Genomic DNA, 23,520 nt, shown 5'->3' with positions numbered 1-23,520 from the left:
TGTAGAAATCATGGGATTCATATCGAGTAAACTGCTTAATCTTGGTTTTTTTATTTTTAGTGGTTTCGAAAGATTTAGCCAGTAATTTGATTGTGTTTTATCCAATTCCTTGATATTCGGAGTGGCTAATGGTTCGCTTCCGATATCTGTATTATTGTATAGATCATAATTTTTTGTCGCGTTATCAACAATTGCTTTCAACGGTTCAGTAACAGGCTTAAAGTGTTTTTCCAGCGCAATCTCTTCCTCAATTTTACCAGTTTTCAATTCACGATACTTTTTGCGAATCAAATCACTCGTTCTCGCAATCTGTTTCGTTATCCTCTCACAATCTTCAATATTGTTGCTCATGTTGGAACACTGCTTTGTCAACGTATCGGAAATAACTGAACATGTTATGATATTGCAAAGTCATTAAATCCCTTTCTATAGCGACCATTCCATAATGCGCTGTCTTTATCAATCACTACAAATCCATATTTTTCTTGCCAACAAGCGGTACACAATTTGCAGAAATTCTCAAATGACATGTCAGTGTTAACATGATCGTTGTATACATGTTTTAGATTTGTACCATCTTGTTTGAACATGATCAGCAGGTTCGCGTTGTCGCGTATCAGATGCTTCGGTATCTTTGCATATGTCTGACAAAGATAGAAACAGTCAACGTCCGAGTGCCTACCCATTGCAAAGTATTCTCTTACCACGTTTTGCTTATCACATGCCACATCATTAAAGATAAAAATGGAATTCGGAAGTGCATCGCTCGGCGGAACGACATCGCTGTTATTCGAAAATGTAAAATAACCAATTTCGTCTATCGATGAGAATATATTTTCTAGATATCGATATTTCGGTTGGTGCAACGATTTCGAGTACACGTATACGTTTTCGAAATAAATACCATGCGGACTTTCTAACAAACTAATCAACACGTTCGTTTTGCCACAATTCGATGGACCGCAGATGATACCACGTATAGAGGCCGGCAGCATATTTCCATGTTTGCGTAACTCTTTCTCAGACTGTATCTTTTTGTCCAGATTAGTCACTTTGATCATAGGTGATTGGCGTATAAACTGCATATTTTATCAGCATTATACAAATGAAGATACTTTCGAAAGAGTGCTGGTCTATTTATAGCGATGCATAGAGCTGAAACAATCAGTATTCAAATATAACCTGTCGAGTCAGCAGAACACACATTGACTGTCTACCACCACCATCGATAAACAACTGTGACGAATGTCAGCAAAAATTGGGAAAGGCCTATTAAATCGCGTTATAAACACACTTCCGATTGAATTACATATTCCAGGTTATCAGTTTTGTGGCCCCGGAACACATTTAGAGAAACGTTTGGCGCGAGGCGATCAAGGTATCAATCCGCTGGATGCTGCATGTCGCGAGCATGATATAGCGTATTCACAAAATAACGATCTCGTAAAACGACACGCAGCTGACAACATCCTAGCAGCAAAAGCACGAGAACGCATTACTGCGAGAGATTCCAGTCTCGGGGAAAAGGCTGCTGCTACAACCGTTTGGGCGGCTATGAAGGCCAAAACAAAATTCGGCATGGGTTTGAAAAAGAAAAAAAAGAATGCTGTGAAGAAGCGAATACTTCCAACGGCGAAACGTGGCGGTATCCTACCGATTTTACCATTATTGGGGGTTCTTGGCTCATTGGTCGGAGGGGCGGCAGGAGTCGCGAAGGCTGTGAACGATAAGAAGGCGATGCATCGCCAGCTAGAAGAAATGAATCGTCATAATCTCGCCATGGAAGGTCGCGGACTTTATCTCGCGCCATACAAACGCGGGCGAGGAGTCTCAAAGAGGAAAAAAAAAGTCAAAATTAAAATGCCTGAAGGCGTAACCACAAACATACAATTGCAGCAACTGGCAAAACGTATGCGTATTCCATATTTCAGAGGTATTTTTATGCGCAATACTTTACCAACAGATGGGGTACGCAGGAATGAGAGCGGGATCGTAAATTTGGATACTGTTGAGGGACCAGGTACTCATTGGGTGGCATACGCAAAACGGGGAACATGCGCCATATATTTTGATAGTTTTGGCAACCTTCAACCACCGAGGGAACTGATACAATATTTGAAGAATAGTGTAATTGAGTAATATCACATGCCTTATCAGCGCTATAATCAAAGCAATTGTGGACAGCTGTGTTTACAGTTTCTGCTGACAGTTGACAATCAATTTAAGGATAATCATTGTACGCTTTAACTCCAGTATCCATTGGAACATGTCGCTGACGCTAACGCTCACCGGGCAAAGTAGTATTCTCGCAGTAAGCTATTTTCCAGCAATCGATTTGAGCAATGATGATTACGAACTCGGTCTTATGGACTTTGAAACATATTACACAATACCGAATGTAAATTTGTCAAATAATAAATTTTACTATGATAATGATGATAAGGAAATCATTATTCCCGAGGGATCTTATGAGCTGGACGACATTCACATGTATTTGCAACGATCGCTTTCATGGGATAATGAAGGGAACCCGCCCTTGATGCTTAGAGCTAACAACAATACGATGAAGAGCGAAATTAGGTGTAATTATAGCATAAATTTTACCAAACCCAATACTATTGGCTCGTTACTGGGGTTTTCAACGAATCGGGTGCTACAACCACGAAAATGGCACGAATCGGATACATCAATCAATATAATGAATGTAAATATCATTCGCATTGAATGCAACGTGACAGCTGGCGCTTACAGCAATAACAAGTGTGCGCACACGATACATGAGTTTTCGCCTACCGTTCCACCAGGATATAAGATATCGGAAAGACCAACACAGATCATTTACCTTCCGATTACTGCACGAAGCATTTCGGATTTGACGATTCGCGTTGTGAATCAAGACGATCAATTGCTCGATTTTCGAGGGGAACAGATCACCGTTCGATTGCATGTGCGGAGACAGCGACTGTAGTAGGAGATGCTTGTGCTGAACGAAGGGGAGCAAGTGAAACAGACGACGCATGAAAATAAAGAGAAGACAATTCAATCGCTTGCACACCACACTGTATCGAATATTGACTGTCTAAAACCATCAGGCGAGAGGACAATTCGATCACCCACAAAACTTACTGCATCGAATGTTGAATTTCTGAAATCGTTGGGTTTTGTTGTACGAAATGACTAATATCTTAAACATTGGAAGTGAACCGATCTTTGATGATCGCATTGTCAAGATTGAGACTCACACATACAACCCATACGCCAACACAACGTTTGGACACAACGATGAGATACGAATACCTATACAACAGCAGGATTTATACACGCTACCATGTGAGAGCTTTCTATACGTTGAAGGAAGATTCATAGTAAAGAAGCCAAACAATGAGTTGGATGCATTCCTCGGAAATAATTGTGTTGCGTTTATGTTTGATGAAATTCGATATGAACTCAATGGTGTGGAGATCGATCGTAACAGAAACGTTGGGATAACAAGTACCATCAAAACATTTGTGTCCTCAACATATGACAAATCGTTAATTTTACGGAATGCTGGATGGGCCGTACAATCAAACATACCGACAGGTTACTTTAACTTTTGTGTACCGCTCAATATGCTGTTGGGGTTTTGCGAAGATTACAGGCGTATAGTAGTCAACGCTCGACATGAACTCATTCTTATACGCGCTCGCAATGATAACAACTGCATCATTGCAAATTCCGCGCTGGAGCCGGAGATCGAATTACTAAAGATACAGTGGCGAATGCCGCGCATTATACTGAATGATACGAATAAACTATCGATGTTGCGGATTTTGGAAAGCGGACAATACCTAAGCATGAGTTTTCGTTCGTGGGACCTGTATGAGTACCCATTATTGCAAAGTACAACAAAACATTCGTGGGCTGTTAAAACTGCAACTCAGCTGGAGAAGCCGCGATACGTCATTTTTGCGCTGCAGACTGGTCGGAAGAACAACATGTCTAAAGATGCAAGCAATTTCGATGAATGTAACTTGACCAATGTGAAACTGTATCTAAACTCTGACTTTTATCCATATGATGACTTGAATCTTGATTTTGATAAAAACAGATATGCTATTCTTTTTGATATGTATGCACGTTTTCGTAAAGCTTATTATGGATACGACTGTTACGAAACGCTTTGCAACAGGGAGAACTTTTCGTTGTATGGACCGTTTGTAGTCATCGATTGTTCGAGACAGAACGAATCAATCAAGAGCGCTACCATAGATGTGGGAATAGAATTTGATTGTAAAGAAAACGTGCCAGCAAATACTACCGCCTATTGTCTTATTTTACATGATCGTGTTGTCGAATACTGTCCCCTGTCCAACGTTGTGCGCAAGATTACCTAAACTGTAACATCAGCAATGTTTGTAATATATATAACAGGCGGACACGCCGCATTGCAGCATAGTTTCACAGATATTTTCATGATGGTACCAACATTTGTCGACATACAAGGATTCGTTAGCGACACAGAGTTTGTTGTAAAGGAAGTGGCAGTGTTGAAAAAAGGAAGCACTCTAGCGCATTATATCTTCCAAAGTCCATATCCATGGTGTTTATTATCTGCGCCCGATAAATCACGAGCTACTTGGGTGACGAAGAATCATCACGGACTGTCGTGGGACGACGGTTTTATACCCTACAGCATGAGCAAAATGCTTATTACATCGGCAATAGTAGATGAGTCAAACCCAATCATCTATGTTAAAGGGCTTCAAAAACGTGATTGGTTAATAAACATGGTGGCTGAACATATTAATGCAGAGAACATCGATGCTGATTATGGTGATATTGAATGCTTAAAAAATCTTGATTGTGCAAACACATGGCGATGTGGTAACCATAAAAAGACATGCGCTATGCAAAATGTATTTAAATTATACAATTGGTGGTTAAAATATCAAAAATAAATGTACCTTTTTTGATTTGTAAAATGTATTTAAATTATGCAATTGGTGGTTAAAATATTGGAAATAAATGTATCTTTTTGAATTAATTTATGTCATTTAAAAAATACATCTAATTTCCCCATCCTCCTCCTTCCTAGCAATTTTTATAAAATTATGAACTTTCAGAATATGTCTAAAAATCTTTTAATGTTTTTGCAAGCTTCTGAAAAACATGTACTTATTAGTGATGGTTGAAATATTGGATATAAATGTATCCTTTTATAAAATTATGAACTTTAGAATAAATCTAAAACCATTGATGCCGATTACGAAGATATCAAGTGTTCGAAAAATCTCGATCGTGCTAATACATTGTAATCCAACAACCATGAAAAGACTTGTGTTTTACAAAAATGTATTTAAATTATACAGCGAGTGGTTGAAATATCAGAAATAATAATTTTTTTTTTTTTTTTTTTTTTTACTGTGAACTTTTCCTAATGTAAAATTAATAACAAATTGGGGTGAGGGAGATGTGTAGAGATACCATGTATATATAAATTGTTTTATTACATACTATAATTACATACATAAAAAATATATATATAATGAAATGAATAAAAAATATAAAAATTACATGAAAATGTAAATAAAAAATATATATATATTGAAAAATGAATAAGAAATATAAAAATTACATAAAAAATATAAATAAAAAATATATATATTGAAAAATGAATAAGAAATATAAAAATTACATAAAAAATATAAATAAAAAATATATATATTGAAAAATGAATAAGAAATATAAAAATTACATAAAAAATATAAATAAAAAATATATATATTGAAAAATGAATAAGAAATATAATTGGTATGTCTAAAGCGGTATTTTATAATGCCCCCACGGCAGCGTCTTGGTTGAATATGGTACAATATATCGTTTGTCATCGTATGGACTCAAAGCAATTTTTGTTTCTGATACCGTGTACACTTCATGCAACATGGATCTTATACACGATTGGTGACAAATCTTTTCAACCTCACCCATCAAACATTGCACATAATCATCAAATGTTATAGTTCGCGCTACAACATTACTCTTGACACCTTTCACCTTTTTCGTATCTTTCTTACCATCGACTTGTATGGCATACATTTTCGCTCTCAATCCAACAAATTCCGTCATAATCGCATCATTATTTTCATCTTTCATTAAACCTGGTACCTTCTTATTAGCAAGCGGAATACCATATCGATTATCTGTGGGATAGTCGCTCGTGTCAAAGCGGATAATATCGCGTATCATAAGTTCATAAATATCGTCACACTCGATGTGGTAGATTAGACTGTCTGTACCGGTGTACATAATTTTACATTTATTCCTATGTGTGGGTAACATGTAATCGTGATGGAATTCATACAAACAAATCTTAGATATATCTAGTATACACATGCCCACATAGATTGGTTTGTTAAATTTTACGAACAATTTATGCAGTTCGATCGCAACTAGGTTTTCCGAAAATATGCTGCGACTGTGGAAATTTGGTTTAGCGATCAGTGCCTCTGCACCGTATCTCCCTTCCCATTTCGTTACTAATTTGACATCTACATGATTGCGCACATTCTCCATGGTTTTGCCAAACACTGCATTATTCATTAACTTATATAAATTTTTCTCAAAATCGTTTGTAGCAAGAGTTCTGAACTTTGTATTTAGTTCGATGTAATCGCGAAGCCATGGGGATTGGAAAAACTGTAATACGCGGTGAACTTCAGTTACGCGAAGGCCGTGACGAATACATTGCTGCAGATTGCGATAGTGTATTACGTAACGCTTCTTATCGTATAGAGTTGCGAGGAGCTTCTCCTGGCGCTTGCCAGGCGGTTTATCATGTGTTGGGCAGAACGGTAGGTCAGTGTGCGAATCATGCAGATGTTGCGGATACTCCAGATCGACTTCCAAAATATACCCCGTCGATGAGTCTAACGCTACGGTCATTACATCTACATCTTTGTTGTTGACCCACTGAAAATTGGCATATGGTAATGGTTGACACATTGCCCAGCCGTACAAATTATTTACATCGAAATACATTAAATATGACGACGGTTGCGATGGATCGTGCGATTGCGTGTATTTGTTGTTGGCTCGTGCGCGTCTGTTGGAACATTGACTCAAACCACCACGTATACCACGTTCGATAAATAGGACCATGTCGATATCGGTAAGAAGTTCGAAATTGATACGTGTATGCTTCAGCATGGCATCCCACGTAAAACCAGGCAAAGTATAATAGTGCGCGGGGTCGAGTCCATAACTTGCGATGCAACTATTGCGAAAATTTTCAAAAATATCAGCCAACAGCAAGACATCCGTCTTCAGATACAAATCGCTATACTCGCCGAGCGTTTCAATGGAGAACCGCTTCCACACGTTGGCAGCGTGTGCGTAGTCGTTTTCGGATACTGTATCGCCAGTTACGGAACTGTAAAATGAATTGCGTGATGGTAAACATGATTGGTCCAACTTTTCAATACAGTCAATGTACTCGTATGGAAACACCCCTTTTCGCGTCAATAAATCAAAATCTTCCACAGATAATTTTTGAAACTCGGACCGTGTAATTTCAAGTTTATCTTTACTAAGAAAAAATACCAATTTCTCGTGACTTGTATTTAAAAATTTAAATGAATCGATGAATTGCAATTTTATGCGCTTGCGCGAGTTTGATTCTTCATTCGCGTTTTCAACGTATTTTGTAAATGAAATGTACTTCTCTTTTGTTATCGGCAATACAGTGACATCACCCTCAAATGCTGTGGCTATCTCCTTGATAATAAAATGTGAATCATAACCGGATAAATTGTGAAAGACTATAGGGATGGCAAATGCGTCTTTATAATTTAGATTGTGATTTGAATGTGCAGGACCTCTGTACCGACCGGTTAAGTGGCAATGATCGCGTACTCGCATATCATCTCGCGTAAACGGTGTTTCGCATATATGGCAGTGTGTTGCCGTATTAAAATTTCGTAATTGTTCAGCTGATAAATTTTCCATGGGTACATTGGTCGATAAGATGGACTTTACACGATGTGACAAATCTTGAAGTTGTCTCACAAACCATGATACGCAATCAGGATCGCGACGACATTGAAACGTAGATAACGAGTCGTCGTACGAGCACCGCACATAATATCCCACGCTAAATACTCGATGATGCTGGTACGTGTATCTTGACGCTTCTCGATCAGTATCCGTTTTCTCCAGGATGCATTCCAGATCGGCATACACGATAAACGGAACACGCTCTTTCCTGTTGTAGTTGCTGAAGCTGAGCCACTTACTGCAATCATCATTTGGCAATATGATTGCACAATCGTTCATCTTCTCACAATCCATGGTGTGAGCTTCCAGCTTCTCATTCGAACTAAAGTAGTGTAAGCATCTGCAATAAGAGGCATAATTTTTATCTAACATAAAATATTTAAAAGATTTATTATATACATACCTATCACAAAAGTATTTCCTGCCATTATGTTTACTCAATTGTGTGCATACGAGGCGAGATAAGTTCTTAATCCATGTGAAATGTCCCACGTCGTTTGCTCCTTCTAAATACAACAAATTGACATGTCTTTCCATCTTCTTATCGGTGACTCGTATTGGTAACACCTTCTTATTCTCAATGGTATAGACATTGATGGAGATGTTGTTGATATGTTCAAACTTTTTAATTTGGTTCAATGTCATTGGAAATTCAATATCCTGGATATTCAACACTGTTGTATAATGAGGATATGACGATGCGAGAGATACGTGACTTTCGGCTGGATACAGAGCGGCCACCACCGACCACGCAAAACATGCATTGTCCGTCGAGCATACATTGATTACTGCTTTCTTTAGTCGTACCTCTCGCGGTAATTGTATGGCACATCCTGCATGCATTGGCATATATTTATTTACATTAACAATTAAATTCAGTATCCGCGACAGCGCCCACCCACTATCGCGTTCCTGAAATTCGTCTAAGGATGCTAGAATGGGTTCGATGACACGTAAATCATACCATTCGCGTAGGTCAGACAAGCGAAAAAGTTCACAATTTTTCGTGTTAACACTTTTGTTTGCACATTTGTTACCAGCAACAAATTCACCATTAAGTATAGTATTTATTTTTACACTATCATGTTTCAGCACAATGTTTCGCACATGATCGACTACAATATCCCTCGCATCTTCGAGGGATATTGTGATTCTATGTGGTTAGAATTTATCACTGCACCGGTCAATATACGGTTAACGAAAGCCGTAACAATTTCACGCCATCTGAGTCTTGCACTATGTCCAGCACCCGCATGTACAAATCGATTGCGTGTCGAATCTTTTAGACTTTCTAATCTAGCGATACGAGCAATCAATGATTGTTTTTCACCGATTGAGAGTCGCAGTCTCTTGATTCGGCTTCGTTCCACCAACGAATCGAGATAATCGCCAAATCGATGTTCCCATAAATTGTATTCTTCCATCGACCTTAATTGAGCGGCTTGCTCGTACAGCTCCTGCTCTTGATGATCCATACTGTCGTCCTTTGTGTTAATGTGTATAGTGATGCATACGATATATTACAAAAAATCACTGTTCCCGATGATGCTTTCGGTGATGCTCGCGATATATTACAGAAATCTGTGTCCGCGAATGCGCTGTTATAGGTTTTGCAGAGGTTGTGTTTTTTGCGCGTGTTCATCCACAAATGTATTGTATACGTTTTTTGCACATGTTCAGTGTAATCTAAAACACCTTGCAAAACAGTTGCGCTTTTCGCAGAAGAACATGTAACATAAAATAGTAAGAAGGGGGAACAACGTGTACGTAAATATGGTTGGGGTTCAATAACTCGCACAATTCATGGATCGAACACGAGTTGCAACGCGTTGCAAATTCCGACGTGTATCTAGTTGAAAAAGTATTGCGTAAGAAGGGGAACAACGTGTACGTAAAATGGTTGGGGCTCAATAACTCGCACAATTCGTGGATCCACAAAAGTAATGTTTTGTAACATAATTATTCATTGCTTTAATAAATATATCATATTTTTAAATCATCAAAACATGGTATCTAATTTCTTTCCCATGGTAAGGGTCTCCATATATATATGTTACAGAATTCTTTGCCTGTGAGTGCAATGTATACGTTTGCAGAAGTTGCGTTTTTGCACGTGTTCAGTGTAATCTAAAACGTCTTGCAAAAAAAAAAAAAAACGTTGCGCTCTTCGCAAAAGAAGAACATGCGACATAAAATAAGAATATGAATAGCGTGTACGTAAAATGATTAGGATCCCAATAGCTCGCACAATTCGTGTGTAATGTTATACGCTTTGCAGAAGTTGCATGTTTAGACATGTTCAAGGTAATCTAAAAAACAATTTTTGCAAAAAGTTGCACTTTTCACAGAAGAAGAACACGTGATATAAAAAATTCCTCCTTCCCCACAAATGATCTATGTCGCGAAGAATATTATTTGTTTGCATCATCCTGCGAATGTAATGTTATACGCTTTGCAGAAGTTGCATGTTTAGACGTGTTCAAGGTAATCTAAAAGACATTTTTGCAAAAGCTGCACTTTTCGCAGAAGAAGAACATGTGATATAAAAAATTCCTTCCCCCACTACGCGCCACCCGCTTCCCTGAAATTCGTCCCCCCACTACGCGCCACCCGCTTCCCTGATACATATGATGCAACGTTGCATTTAAGTGCTGCACAATATTCACACTCGTTTGATAGTATCGTCGTGAAACATTATCTATTGAATTCTACGTTCAAATTTTTTCTGAAAAAATGAATTATTGCATTCCTTGCGATACAGCATGCACAAGTAATCAGTAAGTATTATTATCACCATTTTTTCTTATCCATTTTTTCTTATTGTTATTACTTATTGTCATTACTTACCTTTTATTCTTTATTTACTTTTCTACATGTAACAGTAGCAAGAAACAGCATTCAACGCCTCATATACTGGGAAGGAGGTTTGCCCTCACATCCACAGCATACAAGTATTTGGATATTGCAATCGGTGTAGGACCTGTATCCGCCGTGGAAATTATACTTGGCGATACTCGAGGAAATAAATTGTTGCTGTCTTACTCAACATGGATGGTGTTTATTCAGAAACGCGAGGACATCAAACAACATGTGCTATCAGCGCCTTCTCCAACATCGTTATCAATTTGTGATTTGGTGCTTACGGTTGTTGCAATGCGTGATATGAACATTGTACAAGTGAAATTGCATGATGCTTGCATGTATATGAAACCGACAACTCTATTGTTTTTATTCGAACTGGAACAGTGCATCGAGCATGCATATTCGTGGCTATGCCAAAATGCGCACTATGTTGGTGAGAAATACCAAGAATTTACAAATATTTTAAAACGCAATAGTATTATGCGTAAACGTGATGCAGACAAAATCCTTCGTGAATATTACGACAAAAATTCGCCTGTAGATTGCGAGCTGTTGGCATATGCGCTGGATAACATTTTATATGATGCTATTAATAATTAAAAATAAAAACTGTATCTAATTTTTGTGGAATAAAATTTCGAAATAGTCAAAAGACGTCTAATTTCTTTCCCCACCTCCTCTTTATCGACCTCTGATTATTACCTTTGATAATTACCACTTCTTTTTACCAGATGCATCTCTTTTATCCCCCCTTCCCTTTTTATCGATACCAGGCAATTACCCTCTTCCATTTTCTAACCTCCGCTAATTACCAGCCGTTAATGTCAATTATCGATCGTTGATACTAATTACCGACCATAAATACTAATTACCAACCATAGATACTAAATATCGACCGTAGATACCAATTATCGACTGTCGGTAATAGTTACCGACCTCCCACTCCGACTGCCCCCCCCCCCCCTCCCGACGGACCCACCTCGGGCACTCCTCACCCACCTTCCCTCACCCTCATCACCCCTTCCCCCACCTCCCCTCCCCCTCCCCCGCACCCCCCTCGGTGCCCCCTGTCCAGAACTCTCCTTTCTCACCTACTCACGTCTCCATCGGGGCAGTCCCCCGTCGTCGCTATAGCACGAGACACATCCTGCGTTGTGACCGAATCGTCTAGCCCACAAACGCGCATCTCCGTGCGCTTCGCGGGCCTCGCGACCCGGACAACCCGCTCGCCCAGCTGTTCCCAGAGCCTCTGGGAGAGTCGGTCCGCCTTCTCCCAGCCCTACGGTCCGGGAATCTCCAGCAGGAGGCCCCCGGACACGGCTCTCTTCTTCCTTACTAGCCTGCTGCTCGCATACAAGCTTACTGGTTGCTTACTAGCTAACAGGATGCTTAGTAGCATTCTGCTCCCCTACAAGAACCCTGCTCGCTTACCAGCTTACTGCCTGCTTGCTAGCATACTGCTTGCTTCCTAGCCAGCTGCTTGCTTTTTAGCACACTGACTCCTTACTAGCTTCCTGCTTGCTTACTTGCACACTGGTTCCTTAATAGCTTACTGCTAGCTTGCTAGCACTCTGCTCTCTTACTAGGTCCCAGCTCGCTTTCCAGCTTCCTGCTCGCGTACTAGCTTACTGCTGGCTTACTAGCTTACAGCTCCTTTACTCGCTTACTGCTTGCTTACTAGCCCGCTGCTCGCTTATTAGATTACTGCTTGCTTACTGGCATACTGCTTTCTTACTAGCAGGCTGCTTGCTTACTAGTTTACTGCTTTCTTACCAGCTTACTACTCGCTTACTAACTTACTGCTTGCTTGCTAGCTTACTGCTCCCCTATTAGCTTCTTGCTTGCTTACCAGGATACTGCCTTACTACAAACTTACTTCTTCCACTACTAACGAACAGCATTTTTACTAGCCTGCTGCTTGCTTACTAGCTTACTGTTTGCTTACTAGCTTACTGCATCGTAACTAACTTACTGCTTTGTCACTATCTTACTGCTTTGTTACTAACTTACTGTTTTGATACTAACTTACGGCTTTGTTACTAGCTCACTGCGTGCATACTAGCTTACTCCTTGCTTACTAGCTTACTGCTTGCTTACTAGCACACTACTCGCTTAGTAGCTGACAGCCTGCATACTAGCTTGGTGCTTGCTTTCTAGCTTACAGCTTGCCCACAATCTTACTGCTAGCTTACTCGCTTACTGCTCCCTTACTAGCTCACTGCTTGCTATCGAACATACCGCATGCTTTCCAGCATACTGCTTATGTACTAGCTTCAGCTTGCTTACTAGCTTACTGCTTGCTTACTAGCTTGCTCTTTGCTTTCCAGCTTACTGCTTGCTTACTAGCTGCCTCCTCGTTTAGTAGCTGAGTAATTTCTTGCTAGCTCCCTGCTTGCCTACTAGCTTAATGCTTCGTTACTAGCTCCCTGCTCGCTTACTAGCCCACTGCTAGCTTACAAGATTAATGCTTGCCACTAGTTTGCTGCTCGCTCAATACCTAACTACTTTCTTACTAGCCTGCTGCTAGCTTACTTGCTTACTGCTTGCTTAATATCTTCCGTCTCACTTACTAGCTCACTGCTTGCATACTAGCTTACTGCTTGCATACAAGCTAATTGCATTCGCGCCAGCTTACTGCTTGCTTTCTAGCTTCCAGGTTGCTTGCTAGCTTACTTTTTTTTTTTTTTTTTTTTTTTTTTTTTTTTTGTCGTGGGGAAAATCTTCGAAAGACTCCCTCCCACCTCCTTGGGGAGAGGTGGGAGGGGTGTGTGGGATTCCCCGCGCCCGTACAACGACAGGCGCGGGACCTACCCACTAAAAACCCCACGGTGACCCTTCGGCACGCTTTGGGAGGATACCGGGAATCGCTCGAAGCATTCTTCCGGTATCCTCCCCGTGCCCGCGCTTTCGCGCCCATCCCCCGGGGGGACAATCGGTCCCCCCAGTAGACACACTGCCTCATAGCGGCGGGACGGGGCCACTCCATCCCGCCGCTATCCGTCCCGGGGCCGCGTTTAGTGGCGGCTGCGAGCCCCAACTCGCAACCGCCCGCGACCCCGTTTCCACCCCTCGGCGGCCGGGCGTTCATGGCCGCACCAGACCGCCGAGTTGCTAGCTTACTGCTTTCTTACTAGCTAGCAGCTCTCTGACTAGCCTGCTGCTTGCTTACAAGCTGACTGTTTGCTTAGTAGCTTACTGGTTGCTTACTAGCTCCTTGCTCGCTTACTAGATTACCGCTTGCTTACTAGCATACTGCTTCCTTACCAGCTTCCTCCTCGTATACTAGCTCAGTGCTTGCTTACTAGCTAACTGCAAACCTACCAGCCCACTGAAGGCATACTAGCTCTCTGCTTTCAGACTAGCTAACCGCTTTCTTACTACCCTCCTGCTTCCTTCATTACTTACTGCTTCCTTACTAGCTAACTGCATCCTTACCAGCGAGCTGCTTGCTTAGTAGCATACTTGTTTCTTCCTAGCTAACTGCTTGCTTTCTAGCATCCTGCCTCCATTCTAGCTTCCTGCTCCCTAACTATCTCACTGCTTGCTTACTAACTTACAGCTTCCTTACTAGCTATCTGCTTCCTGACCAGCTTACTGCTTGTTCACGTGCTTACTGCTTGCTTACTCCCTTGCTGGTTGCCTTCAAGCTTACTGCTTGCTCTCTAACTTACTACTTGCTTACTAGCATACTGCTTCGTTGCTAGCTCACTGCTTACCTACTAGCTTACTGCTTGCTTACATGCTTACAGCTAGCTTACACGCTTACTGCTTCCTTACTAGCTTCATGCCTACTTACTATCTCACTCCTTGCTTACTAGATTGCAGCTTGCTTACTAGCTTCCTGCTTGCTTACTAGCTAACTGCTAGTTGACTAGCTTATTGGTTGCTTACTAGCATACTGCTTCCTTACTTGCTTCCTCCTCGCTTACTAGCTTACTGGTTGCATACCAGCTTTTTTTTTCGTGGGGAAAATCTTCGTTAGTCTCCCTTCCACCTCTTTGTGGAGAGGCGGAAGGGGTGTGTGGGATTCCCCGCGCCCATGGAATGACGGGCGCGGGACCTACCCACTAAAAACCCCACGGTGACCCTTCCGCACGTTTTGGGAGGATACCGGGAATCGCTCGAAGCATACTTCCGGTATCCTCCCCGTGCCTGCGCTGTGCGCCCATCCACGGGGGGACAAAAGGATCCCCCCGGCTGTCACGCTATCTCATGGAGGCAGGACGAGGTCACTCCGCCCTACCGCCATCCGTCCCGGGGCCGCGTTTAGTGGCGGCTGCGACCCCGTTTCTACTCCTCGGCGGCCGGGAGCTCATGGCCGCTCCAGGCCACCGAGGGTGCCTCCCCGTGTCCCCCACCCGTGACCCACCCGGTCCGACCCTTCGCCGCCTGGCGGGAGGAGGTTCCCCTCAGGGCCCCCCTCCTAGCCAGAGTTATCCGCCGCGCAAAGGCGGCCGCCCGCGACGCCCTCGCGCCACCATACGAGCGCGAGCCTCAGCGCGCTGCTGACGCTCGCGCTCCCTTCCCGCGGCCTCCTTCTGCAGCATTACGATCTCGCAGAAGGAGGTCACGGCCCACCACTTCCTCACGCTGCCGAGCATGGCGCACTAGCATACTACTTGCTCACTAGCTAACTGCTCTCTTACCAGCTTACTGCATGCTTACCAGCTTACTTGTTGCTTACGAGCTTACTACTTGTTTACTATCATGCTGCTTCCTTACTAGCTTCCTGCTCGCTTACTAGCTCACTGCTTGCTTACTAGCGTACTGCTAGCTTAATCGGTTACTGCTTGCTTACTAGCCTGCAACTTGCTTACTAGCATACTGCTTCCTTACTAGCTTCCTGCTCGCTTACTAGCTCACTGCTTGCTTACTGGATAACTGGATACTTACTAGTCTACTGCTTGCTCACTAGCATATTGCTTCCTTACTAGCTTCCCGCTCGCTTACTAGCGCACTGCTTGCTTACTAGCATACTGCTTTCCTACTAGCTAACTGCTTTCTTACTAGCCTGCTGCTAGCTTAATAGCTTACTTGTAGCTTACTAGTGTAGGAAATGAAATTAAAATAGAATAAATGATGTTAAGTTTATTTGAACATGAAATAAAATAAAGGTTGTAAAAAATATAACTCGCTACGTCTTAACTCGCTCGTGTGGACTCTTCGACAGTTCGCTCGACTCTGCCCTTTTTTGTGCGTCTTCTAAACGAATGACGCCACCCGCAACATTGACGGCATCGGCATCGATACCATTGCATAAACAATCATTCGGCTCCAAGCATTCGTCGCTTATTCATACCACTCGAGATTCACACATACCATACACACACACACACCACATTCGGCCATCCTGCAGAGATATCTGCCCTCAGATATCAGATGTATTCTCACTATCCGTCAATGCATCTTCTAAGTCCTCAATCCACGATTTCAAGTATTCTGAAGTTGTCGATGTTTGTCGTGGCCCCTCGTGCTCACCTACTTTCTCTACCAAATACCGATCATTGCGCAGTACACGGGTAATTTGATACGGGCCTAAATATTTATGCGCAAACTTTAAACCTGGTCCTGATTGTGTCCTTTTGATAGCGACCAAATCTCCTTCGTGATAGTGATGAGCCTCTTTACGATTCCGGTTAAAACTACGCCGATTCTTCTGTTGGATTTTCAAAATGTTGTTTTTTACTTGCCGTCTCAATTCGTCTCGATTTTCTTGAAATAGTTCGTTCCACTCGTTGCTTATTATTTCTCGGACCGCGGGATTGTTCTTCAACCTCATATCAGTCCCGAATAGAATCTTAAAAGGTGTATTGCCGATACTGCGGTGAGGAGTTGCATTCAGGTAGTTTTGGCATACGTCTAGGTACCTGTGCCACTCATTAGGTTTTGGTGCGGCCAACTTAGTTAACACAGGAATGATTGTCCTGTTCACCCTTTCTACCTGTCCATTCGCTTTTGGTACCCCCGTTGTAATAAGGCCAGCTTCAATATTTTCTTCTCTGCAGTAGTCTTGAAACTCTGCCGAAGTAAATGCAGTTCCACGGTCCGAAATAATCTTTCGGGGATTGCCAAAAATTTTCGCTTGTTTTTTCAAGTGGTTGACGACCTCTCCAGTACCGGTAGATTTTGTAGCATAGAGCCACACAAATTTAGAAAATCCATCTATCACTACGAATATGTGTTTGTAATTCTTCCGAGTTGACGGAAGCGGTCCTAAGTGATCAATGTGGTATACATCTAACGGAACGTCTCCTTTGTCGATAGGGTATAATAGTCCGTCTCGTTTTCCAGATTTTCGTTCAGCTAACATACACGCAATGCAATTCTGATTCACTTTTTCCTCTTTAGATCTTAGACCTTTGAACCAATAATCTTTTCTAACAAGGGTCTCGGTTTTACCACTAGTGAAGTGTCCGTTCTCATGCAACTGTCTTATTATTTGACCCTGCATAGCACGCGGCACTACTATGCGAACATCGTCGTCAATTACCTTAAACAAAAGTCCGTTTTTTATTACGTAGTCGCCATCATTATTTTGTACACTATTCACAGAATCCATTATTTCTGATAACTCTTTGTCCGCACATTGCGCTTTTCGCAATCTCACGAGCACACTCGTCTCACACTCACTGATAAGCATACACACCGGAATAGGCTTTCGACTTAGCACATCGACATGTGGCATATTGCTTCCTGAGCGATGTTCAATAATATAATTGAACTTCTCTAACAATAATGCCCACCTTGCAACTCGAACACATAAGTCTCTTTTTTTCATAGTGAGAGTAAACGCACGACAATCGGTTATTATTCTAAACGGTATTCCTAAAAGATAAACTCTAAACTTATGTAACGCTTTAACTATAGCTAATATCTCCAATTCATAACTAATGTATCGCGATTCTGCCTCTGATGTTTTCCAGCTCGCATAATATGTTGGATGGTAACGTTGATCGACATCGTCTCTCTGTAACAGGATGGCACCGAGTCCGACGCTCAACGCATCCGTATGGAGTTCTGTTTCCGCACCTACGCGGTATAATTTTAAAACCGGCTCACTGCTCTATGCAATTTTCAATTGTTTAAACGCTAGCATATGTTTTTCATTTAGTTCAAAATTTACGTCTTTTTTCAACAAGTTCGTCAAGGGTTGGGCTATTGTTGAATATTGTGGAATAAATTTGCGAAAATACCCGGTTAATCCTAAGAAGCTCTGTACGTCTCTAACATTTTTTACTAATGGAAAATTCATAACAGCTAATGTCTTACGCTTCGACGGACGTACGTGACCATCCTCAATTATGTGACCTAGATATTCTATGCTACGTTGAAGAAAACGACATTTCTTCCAATTCACTCGCAATCCATAATCACTTGCAATACACAATATCTCACGCAATCTTGATACGGCTTCATTTTCGTCATTCGCAGGAATAATTAAATCATCTATATATGTCAAAACAACACTTGTCTGAATCGGGTTACGAAATATATTATTGATATATTTTTGAAAGATAGCTGGAGAGTTGCAGAGACCAAATGGGGTTCTTAAAAATTCAAAATGCCCATCAGGTACTATAAATGCAGTGAATTTACAACTATTTTCCTCAATCGGGACGTGAAAAAAACCATCTTTTAAATCGAGAGTACTAAATATCGTCGCGCCCTGTAAACGATCCAGCTGATCTTCTATCAACGGAAGCGGATAGCGATCTTTACATACTTTCTTATTAAGTAATCTATAATCTATACACAAACGCATTCCATTATCTTTCTTTTTTACCAGTACAATCGGACTGGCATATTCCGATGTACTTTCTCGCACTATTCCTTGTTGCATCCATTCATCTAACTGTTTATTAACTATTTCTCTTTGCACTGGCGCTAATCTACGTGGAGGTTGATATATAGATATATCATCTTTCAATACAATGTTCATTTTAATGTTAGACTTTTTAATAGTTTTAGGCTCATAATTACTTAATATATCTTCTATTTCTTGTTTAACGGTATCATTTTTAATATGCTGCAAATCTATTAAAGAATTAGTTACATTGTTCTCGGACTCATCGAAAGTATCTATGCAAAATATTTCTGGTACATCATAAGAATTCGTTACCCTGTTATCGCGTTTTGAAACCTCAACACTCTTACCGTCTAACGTCAATTTAGCCTCTTGCAACAATTCCAAGCCAATCAAAAAATTATGTCTCAAATATTCATCCGGTACCACGTGAATTAAGAATCGGAAAATATTTGTATCGATTTGTACGTTCCCATAAAAACTGCCTAAAGTAGTGACCTTACTTAAACCGAATCCTTTACAAGATATTTCTGTACCGTGTAAAGTTGGGCATCCTAACCTAATATATTGTTCGGCCTTCATTAAATGTAAATCGCTACCCATATCTATAAACGCTACTATCTGCTTACCTAGTAATGTAACAGGCTTGTATACTTTATTGTCCTGAACGGCCACTGCCGTATACTCGTTTACCTGCTTGTCCTGCCCCTTCTTACAATCCATGGCTCTGTGTCCGAAGTCTCGGCAAGCGAAACATCTTGGCCCTTTGCTTTTAACAAGACAGTCTACAACTCGATGGTTCCTCTCACAGCAATTGGAGCATCGTAATTGGTTATTCGGCACTTCTTTAACGTCTTGCTTTATTGTCTTCACTGGTGACCACTTGCTTTTCTTTGGCTTGATCGCTGGGTTGAACGGCAACGATCTTCCTTGCAAGGAAATCCTATCGAATGCTGCTAACAGTTCCCCCTTAGTTGCTATCTTCTGCACTCGCGCCAGATCCCTTAATCCTCGATCAGGTATTCCTTCTATAATGTACTCTATGATTTCTGCGTCACTGCTAGGTACGCGGTATCCTAAAATCACTTTTTGATGTACATATTCGCTGAACGTTTCTACTTTCCTCCAAACACGCGCCTCAAAACGTCGTCTCATCTCAAGAACGCTTCCAGGATGGTAAAACATTTCCTGTAGATTCCTCAGTAATTCTTCTACTGACATTGCAATATGTTCAGGTTTCGAATGTAACCACTCAAGTGCATTACCCTTCATTCGCGATCCCATCAACAGTTTAGCCATATCATCCGTCAGTTGATACGTCATTTTCAATGTTTGAACTTGACGCTCCCACGTGACGAATGTATTGCTACTTCCATCAAAATAACTTAATAAATCCGCAATGGCAGAGATATTTACCGGTGGTGGTCGCCTTTGCCCCGTCGGTACGCTTGTTGATTCCCCTGCCTCACCTCTGTCGAGATTAAGCCTCTGCATTTCTCGAAGTAATGCAATTTGTTGGCGAGCTAAATCAAGCTACCGCTCTACTAGTTGCTTCTCTCTTTGCGCAAGTTCCATTTCTCGCCGCATCTGTACCATATCGTATGCGCATCCCGAACTATTGTCACTCGCAGTTTCTTCGACCACGCTGCTTGTACATACTTTTAACCATTCGCCGGTCGGATCGGCTTCATGCAGCCGCTGAATCAATTCCGCTTTCAAACCAGATATTGAAAGTCCCTTCTCTCATAATTTTTCTTTCAATTCTGCGATGCAGAAATCACTTGCATCCCTCCTTACTGAAGCCATTTTATTGACCACCACAACTATGAATCGTGACTTTCAACACTAGTCCTCGCAGTACACACTCTACACTTTCACCTCAACCCTTTTAAGTAAACTCTGTTCTCACAATACTTTACTGTCCACACTAAACGTTCTGCTACGACTCGGTTTAAATTCTGATCGCGGACGTGCCCCCAATTTTGTAGGAAATGAAATTAAAATAGAATAAAAGATGTCAAGTTTATTTCAACATGAAATAAAATAAAGGTGGTAAAAAATATAACTCGCTACGTCTTAAATCGCTCGTGTGGACACTTCGACGGTTCGCTCGACTCTGCCTCTTTCTCCCAGGGCCAGCCACATGCATCTTCTAAACGAAAGACGCCACCCGCAACATTGACGGCATCGGCATCGATACCCTTGCATTAACAATCATTCGGCTCCAAGCATCCGTCGCTTACTCATACCACCCATGATTCACACATACCATACACACACACACACCACACTAGCTTACTGCTTGCTTACTAGCCTCCTACCTGCTTTCTAGCTTCGTGCTTCCTTACTAACTTCCGGCTTGTCTTCTAGCTTACTGCATGCCTACTAGCTTACTGCTAGCTTACTCGCTTCCTGCTCGCTTACTAGCTCAGTGCTTGCTTACTAGATGACTGGATACTTACTAGCCTACTGCTTGCTTACTAGCATACCGCCTCCTTACTAGCCTGCTGCGTGCTTTCTAGCTTAAAGCTTGCATACTAGATAATTGCTTGCATACTAGCTTACAGTTAGAATACTCGCATCCTGCTTGCTTGCTACCTTGCTGCTTGCTTTCGAGCTTACTGCGTGCTTTCTAGCTTACTGCTTGCTCACTAGCTTGCTGCTTGCTTTCTAGCTTACTGCTTGCTTACTAGCATACTGCTTTTTAACTAGCTAACTGCTTTCTTACTGGCTTCCTGCTTGCTTACTATCTTGTTGCTTACTAGGATACTGCTTGCTTACTGGCGAACTGCTTTCTTAATAGCCTGCTGCTTGCTTTCTGGCTTACTGCTTGCTTACTAGCTTGCTGCTTGCATTCTAGCTTACTGCATGATTACTAGCTTACTACTTGCTTACTAACTAACTGCTTTCTTACCAGCTTACTTCTTGCTTACAAGCCTGCTGCTTGCTTACTAGCTTACCTGTTACTTACTAGGTTACTGCCAGCTTACTAGCTTACTACCTGCTTACTAGCATGCTGCTTCCTTACTAGCTAATTGCTTTCTTACTAGCCAGATGCTTGCTTACTAGCTTACCTGTTGTAAACGTGCTTACGCCTTGATTAATAGCAGGCTGCATTCTTACTAGCTTTCTGCTCGCTTACTAGCTCAAGGCTTGCTAACTATCAAATTGCTTTCTTAATAGCCTGCTCCTTGCCTTCTAGATTACAGCTGGCATCCAAGCTTACTGCTAGCTTATTTGCTTACTGCTTGCATACTAGCCAGCTGCTTATTTTCTAGCTTAGTGCTTCCTTTCTATCATCCTGCTTGCTTACTAACTCGCTGTTTGCTTACTAGCTTGCCGCTTGCTTACATGCGTAGTGCTAGCTTACTCGCTTCCTGCTTGCTTGCCAGTTGCAAACGAGCTTACGCCTTGATTAATAGCAGGCTGCATTCTTCCTAGATTCCTGCTCGTATATTAACTCAAGGCTTGCTTACTATCAAACTGCTTTCTTAATAGCCTGCTCCGTGCTTTCTAGATTACAGCTGGCATTCAAGCTTACTGCTTGGTTACTAGCTTACTGGTCGCTGACTAGCTTACTGCATGATTACAAGCATCCTGTTCCTTACTAGCTCCCTGCTCGCTTGCTACCTCACTGCTTGCTTACGAGATTACTGCTTGCTCACTAGCTTGCTGCTTGCTATCTAGCTTACTGCTTGCTTGCTAGCATACTGCATGCTTAATAGCAAACTGCTTTCTTACCAGGCTGCAGCTTGCTTTCTAGCTTACGGCTTGCTTAATAGCTTGCTACTTGCTTACATGCTAATTGCTTCCACTCCAGCTTACTGCATGCTTACTAGCATGCTGCATGCTTTCTAGCATACTGCTTGATTACTTGCATACAACTTTCTTACTAGCTAACTGCTTGCTTACTAGCATGCTGCTTCCTTACAAGCTTCATGCTCGCTTGATTGCTCACAGCTTGCATACGAGCTTACTGCTTGCTAACTAGCTTACTCCTTGCTTACCTTCTCACTGCTTGCATTCCAGCTTACTGCTTGATAACTAGCGTACTGCTTCCTTACTGGATTCCCACTCGCTCACTAGCTCACAGCTTGCTTCCTAGCTTACCTGGTAGCTTACTAGCTTGTTGCCTGCTTTGTAGCAATCTGCTTCCTTACTAGCATACTGCTTTCCTACTAGCTAACTGCTTTCTGTCTAGCCCGTAGCTTGCTTACTACCATACAGCTTGCTTACTAGCTTACTTGTTGCTTACTAGCATACTGCTTCCCTACTAGCGCCATGCACGCTTACTAGATCTCTACTTGCTTACTAGCTTACTACTTGCTTACTAGCATACTGCATCCATACTAGCTTCCCCCTCGCTTACTAGCACGCTGCTTGCTTACTGGTTTACTGCTTGCTTTGTATCTTACTGCTTCTTTACTAGCATAATGCTTTCTTACTAGCTCACTGCATGCTGACTAACTTACTGCTTGCTTAATATACTTATTACTGCATGCCAACTAGCGTACAGCTTCCTTACTGGATTCCCACTCGCTTACTAGTTCATCGCTTGCTCCCTAGCTTGCCTGGTAGCTTACTATCTTGTTGCCCGCTTTGTAGCTATCTGCTTCCTTACTAGCATACTGCTTTCCTTCTAGTTAACTGCTTTCTGTCTAGCCCGATGCTTGCTTACTACCATACAGCATGCTTACTAGCTTACTTGTTGCTTACTAGCTTACTGCACTCTTTCTAGCTACCTCCTCGCTTACTAGCTCACAGCTTGCTTACTAGCTTACTGCGAACTTACACGCTTACTGCATGATTACTAGCCTGTT

General features: G+C 41.8%; 1 protein-coding gene across 1 annotated transcript in view; it reads right to left on the bottom strand.

Moving 5' to 3' along the window:
- The window catches only part of LOC143350732 (uncharacterized), a 29,823-nt gene extending 8,006 nt beyond the window's left edge, over positions 1 to 21,817 (bottom strand). Inside the window, 5 exon segments of the mRNA XM_076782742.1 lie at positions 8,438 to 9,179; positions 9,182 to 9,518; positions 16,652 to 17,064; positions 19,330 to 19,776; positions 21,775 to 21,817. Of these exon segments, the coding sequence (XP_076638857.1) occupies positions 8,438 to 9,179; positions 9,182 to 9,518; positions 16,652 to 17,064; positions 19,330 to 19,776; positions 21,775 to 21,817 (1,982 nt within the window).
- Between the last annotated feature and the right edge of the window lie 1,703 nt (positions 21,818 to 23,520).

Source organism: Colletes latitarsis, unplaced genomic scaffold (assembly GCF_051014445.1).
Source record: "Colletes latitarsis isolate SP2378_abdomen unplaced genomic scaffold, iyColLati1 scaffold0027, whole genome shotgun sequence".
NCBI lineage: Eukaryota > Metazoa > Arthropoda > Insecta > Hymenoptera > Colletidae > Colletes > Colletes latitarsis.
Note: the sequence above shows the minus strand (reverse complement) of the source record. Positions and strands in the feature narration are given on the sequence as shown.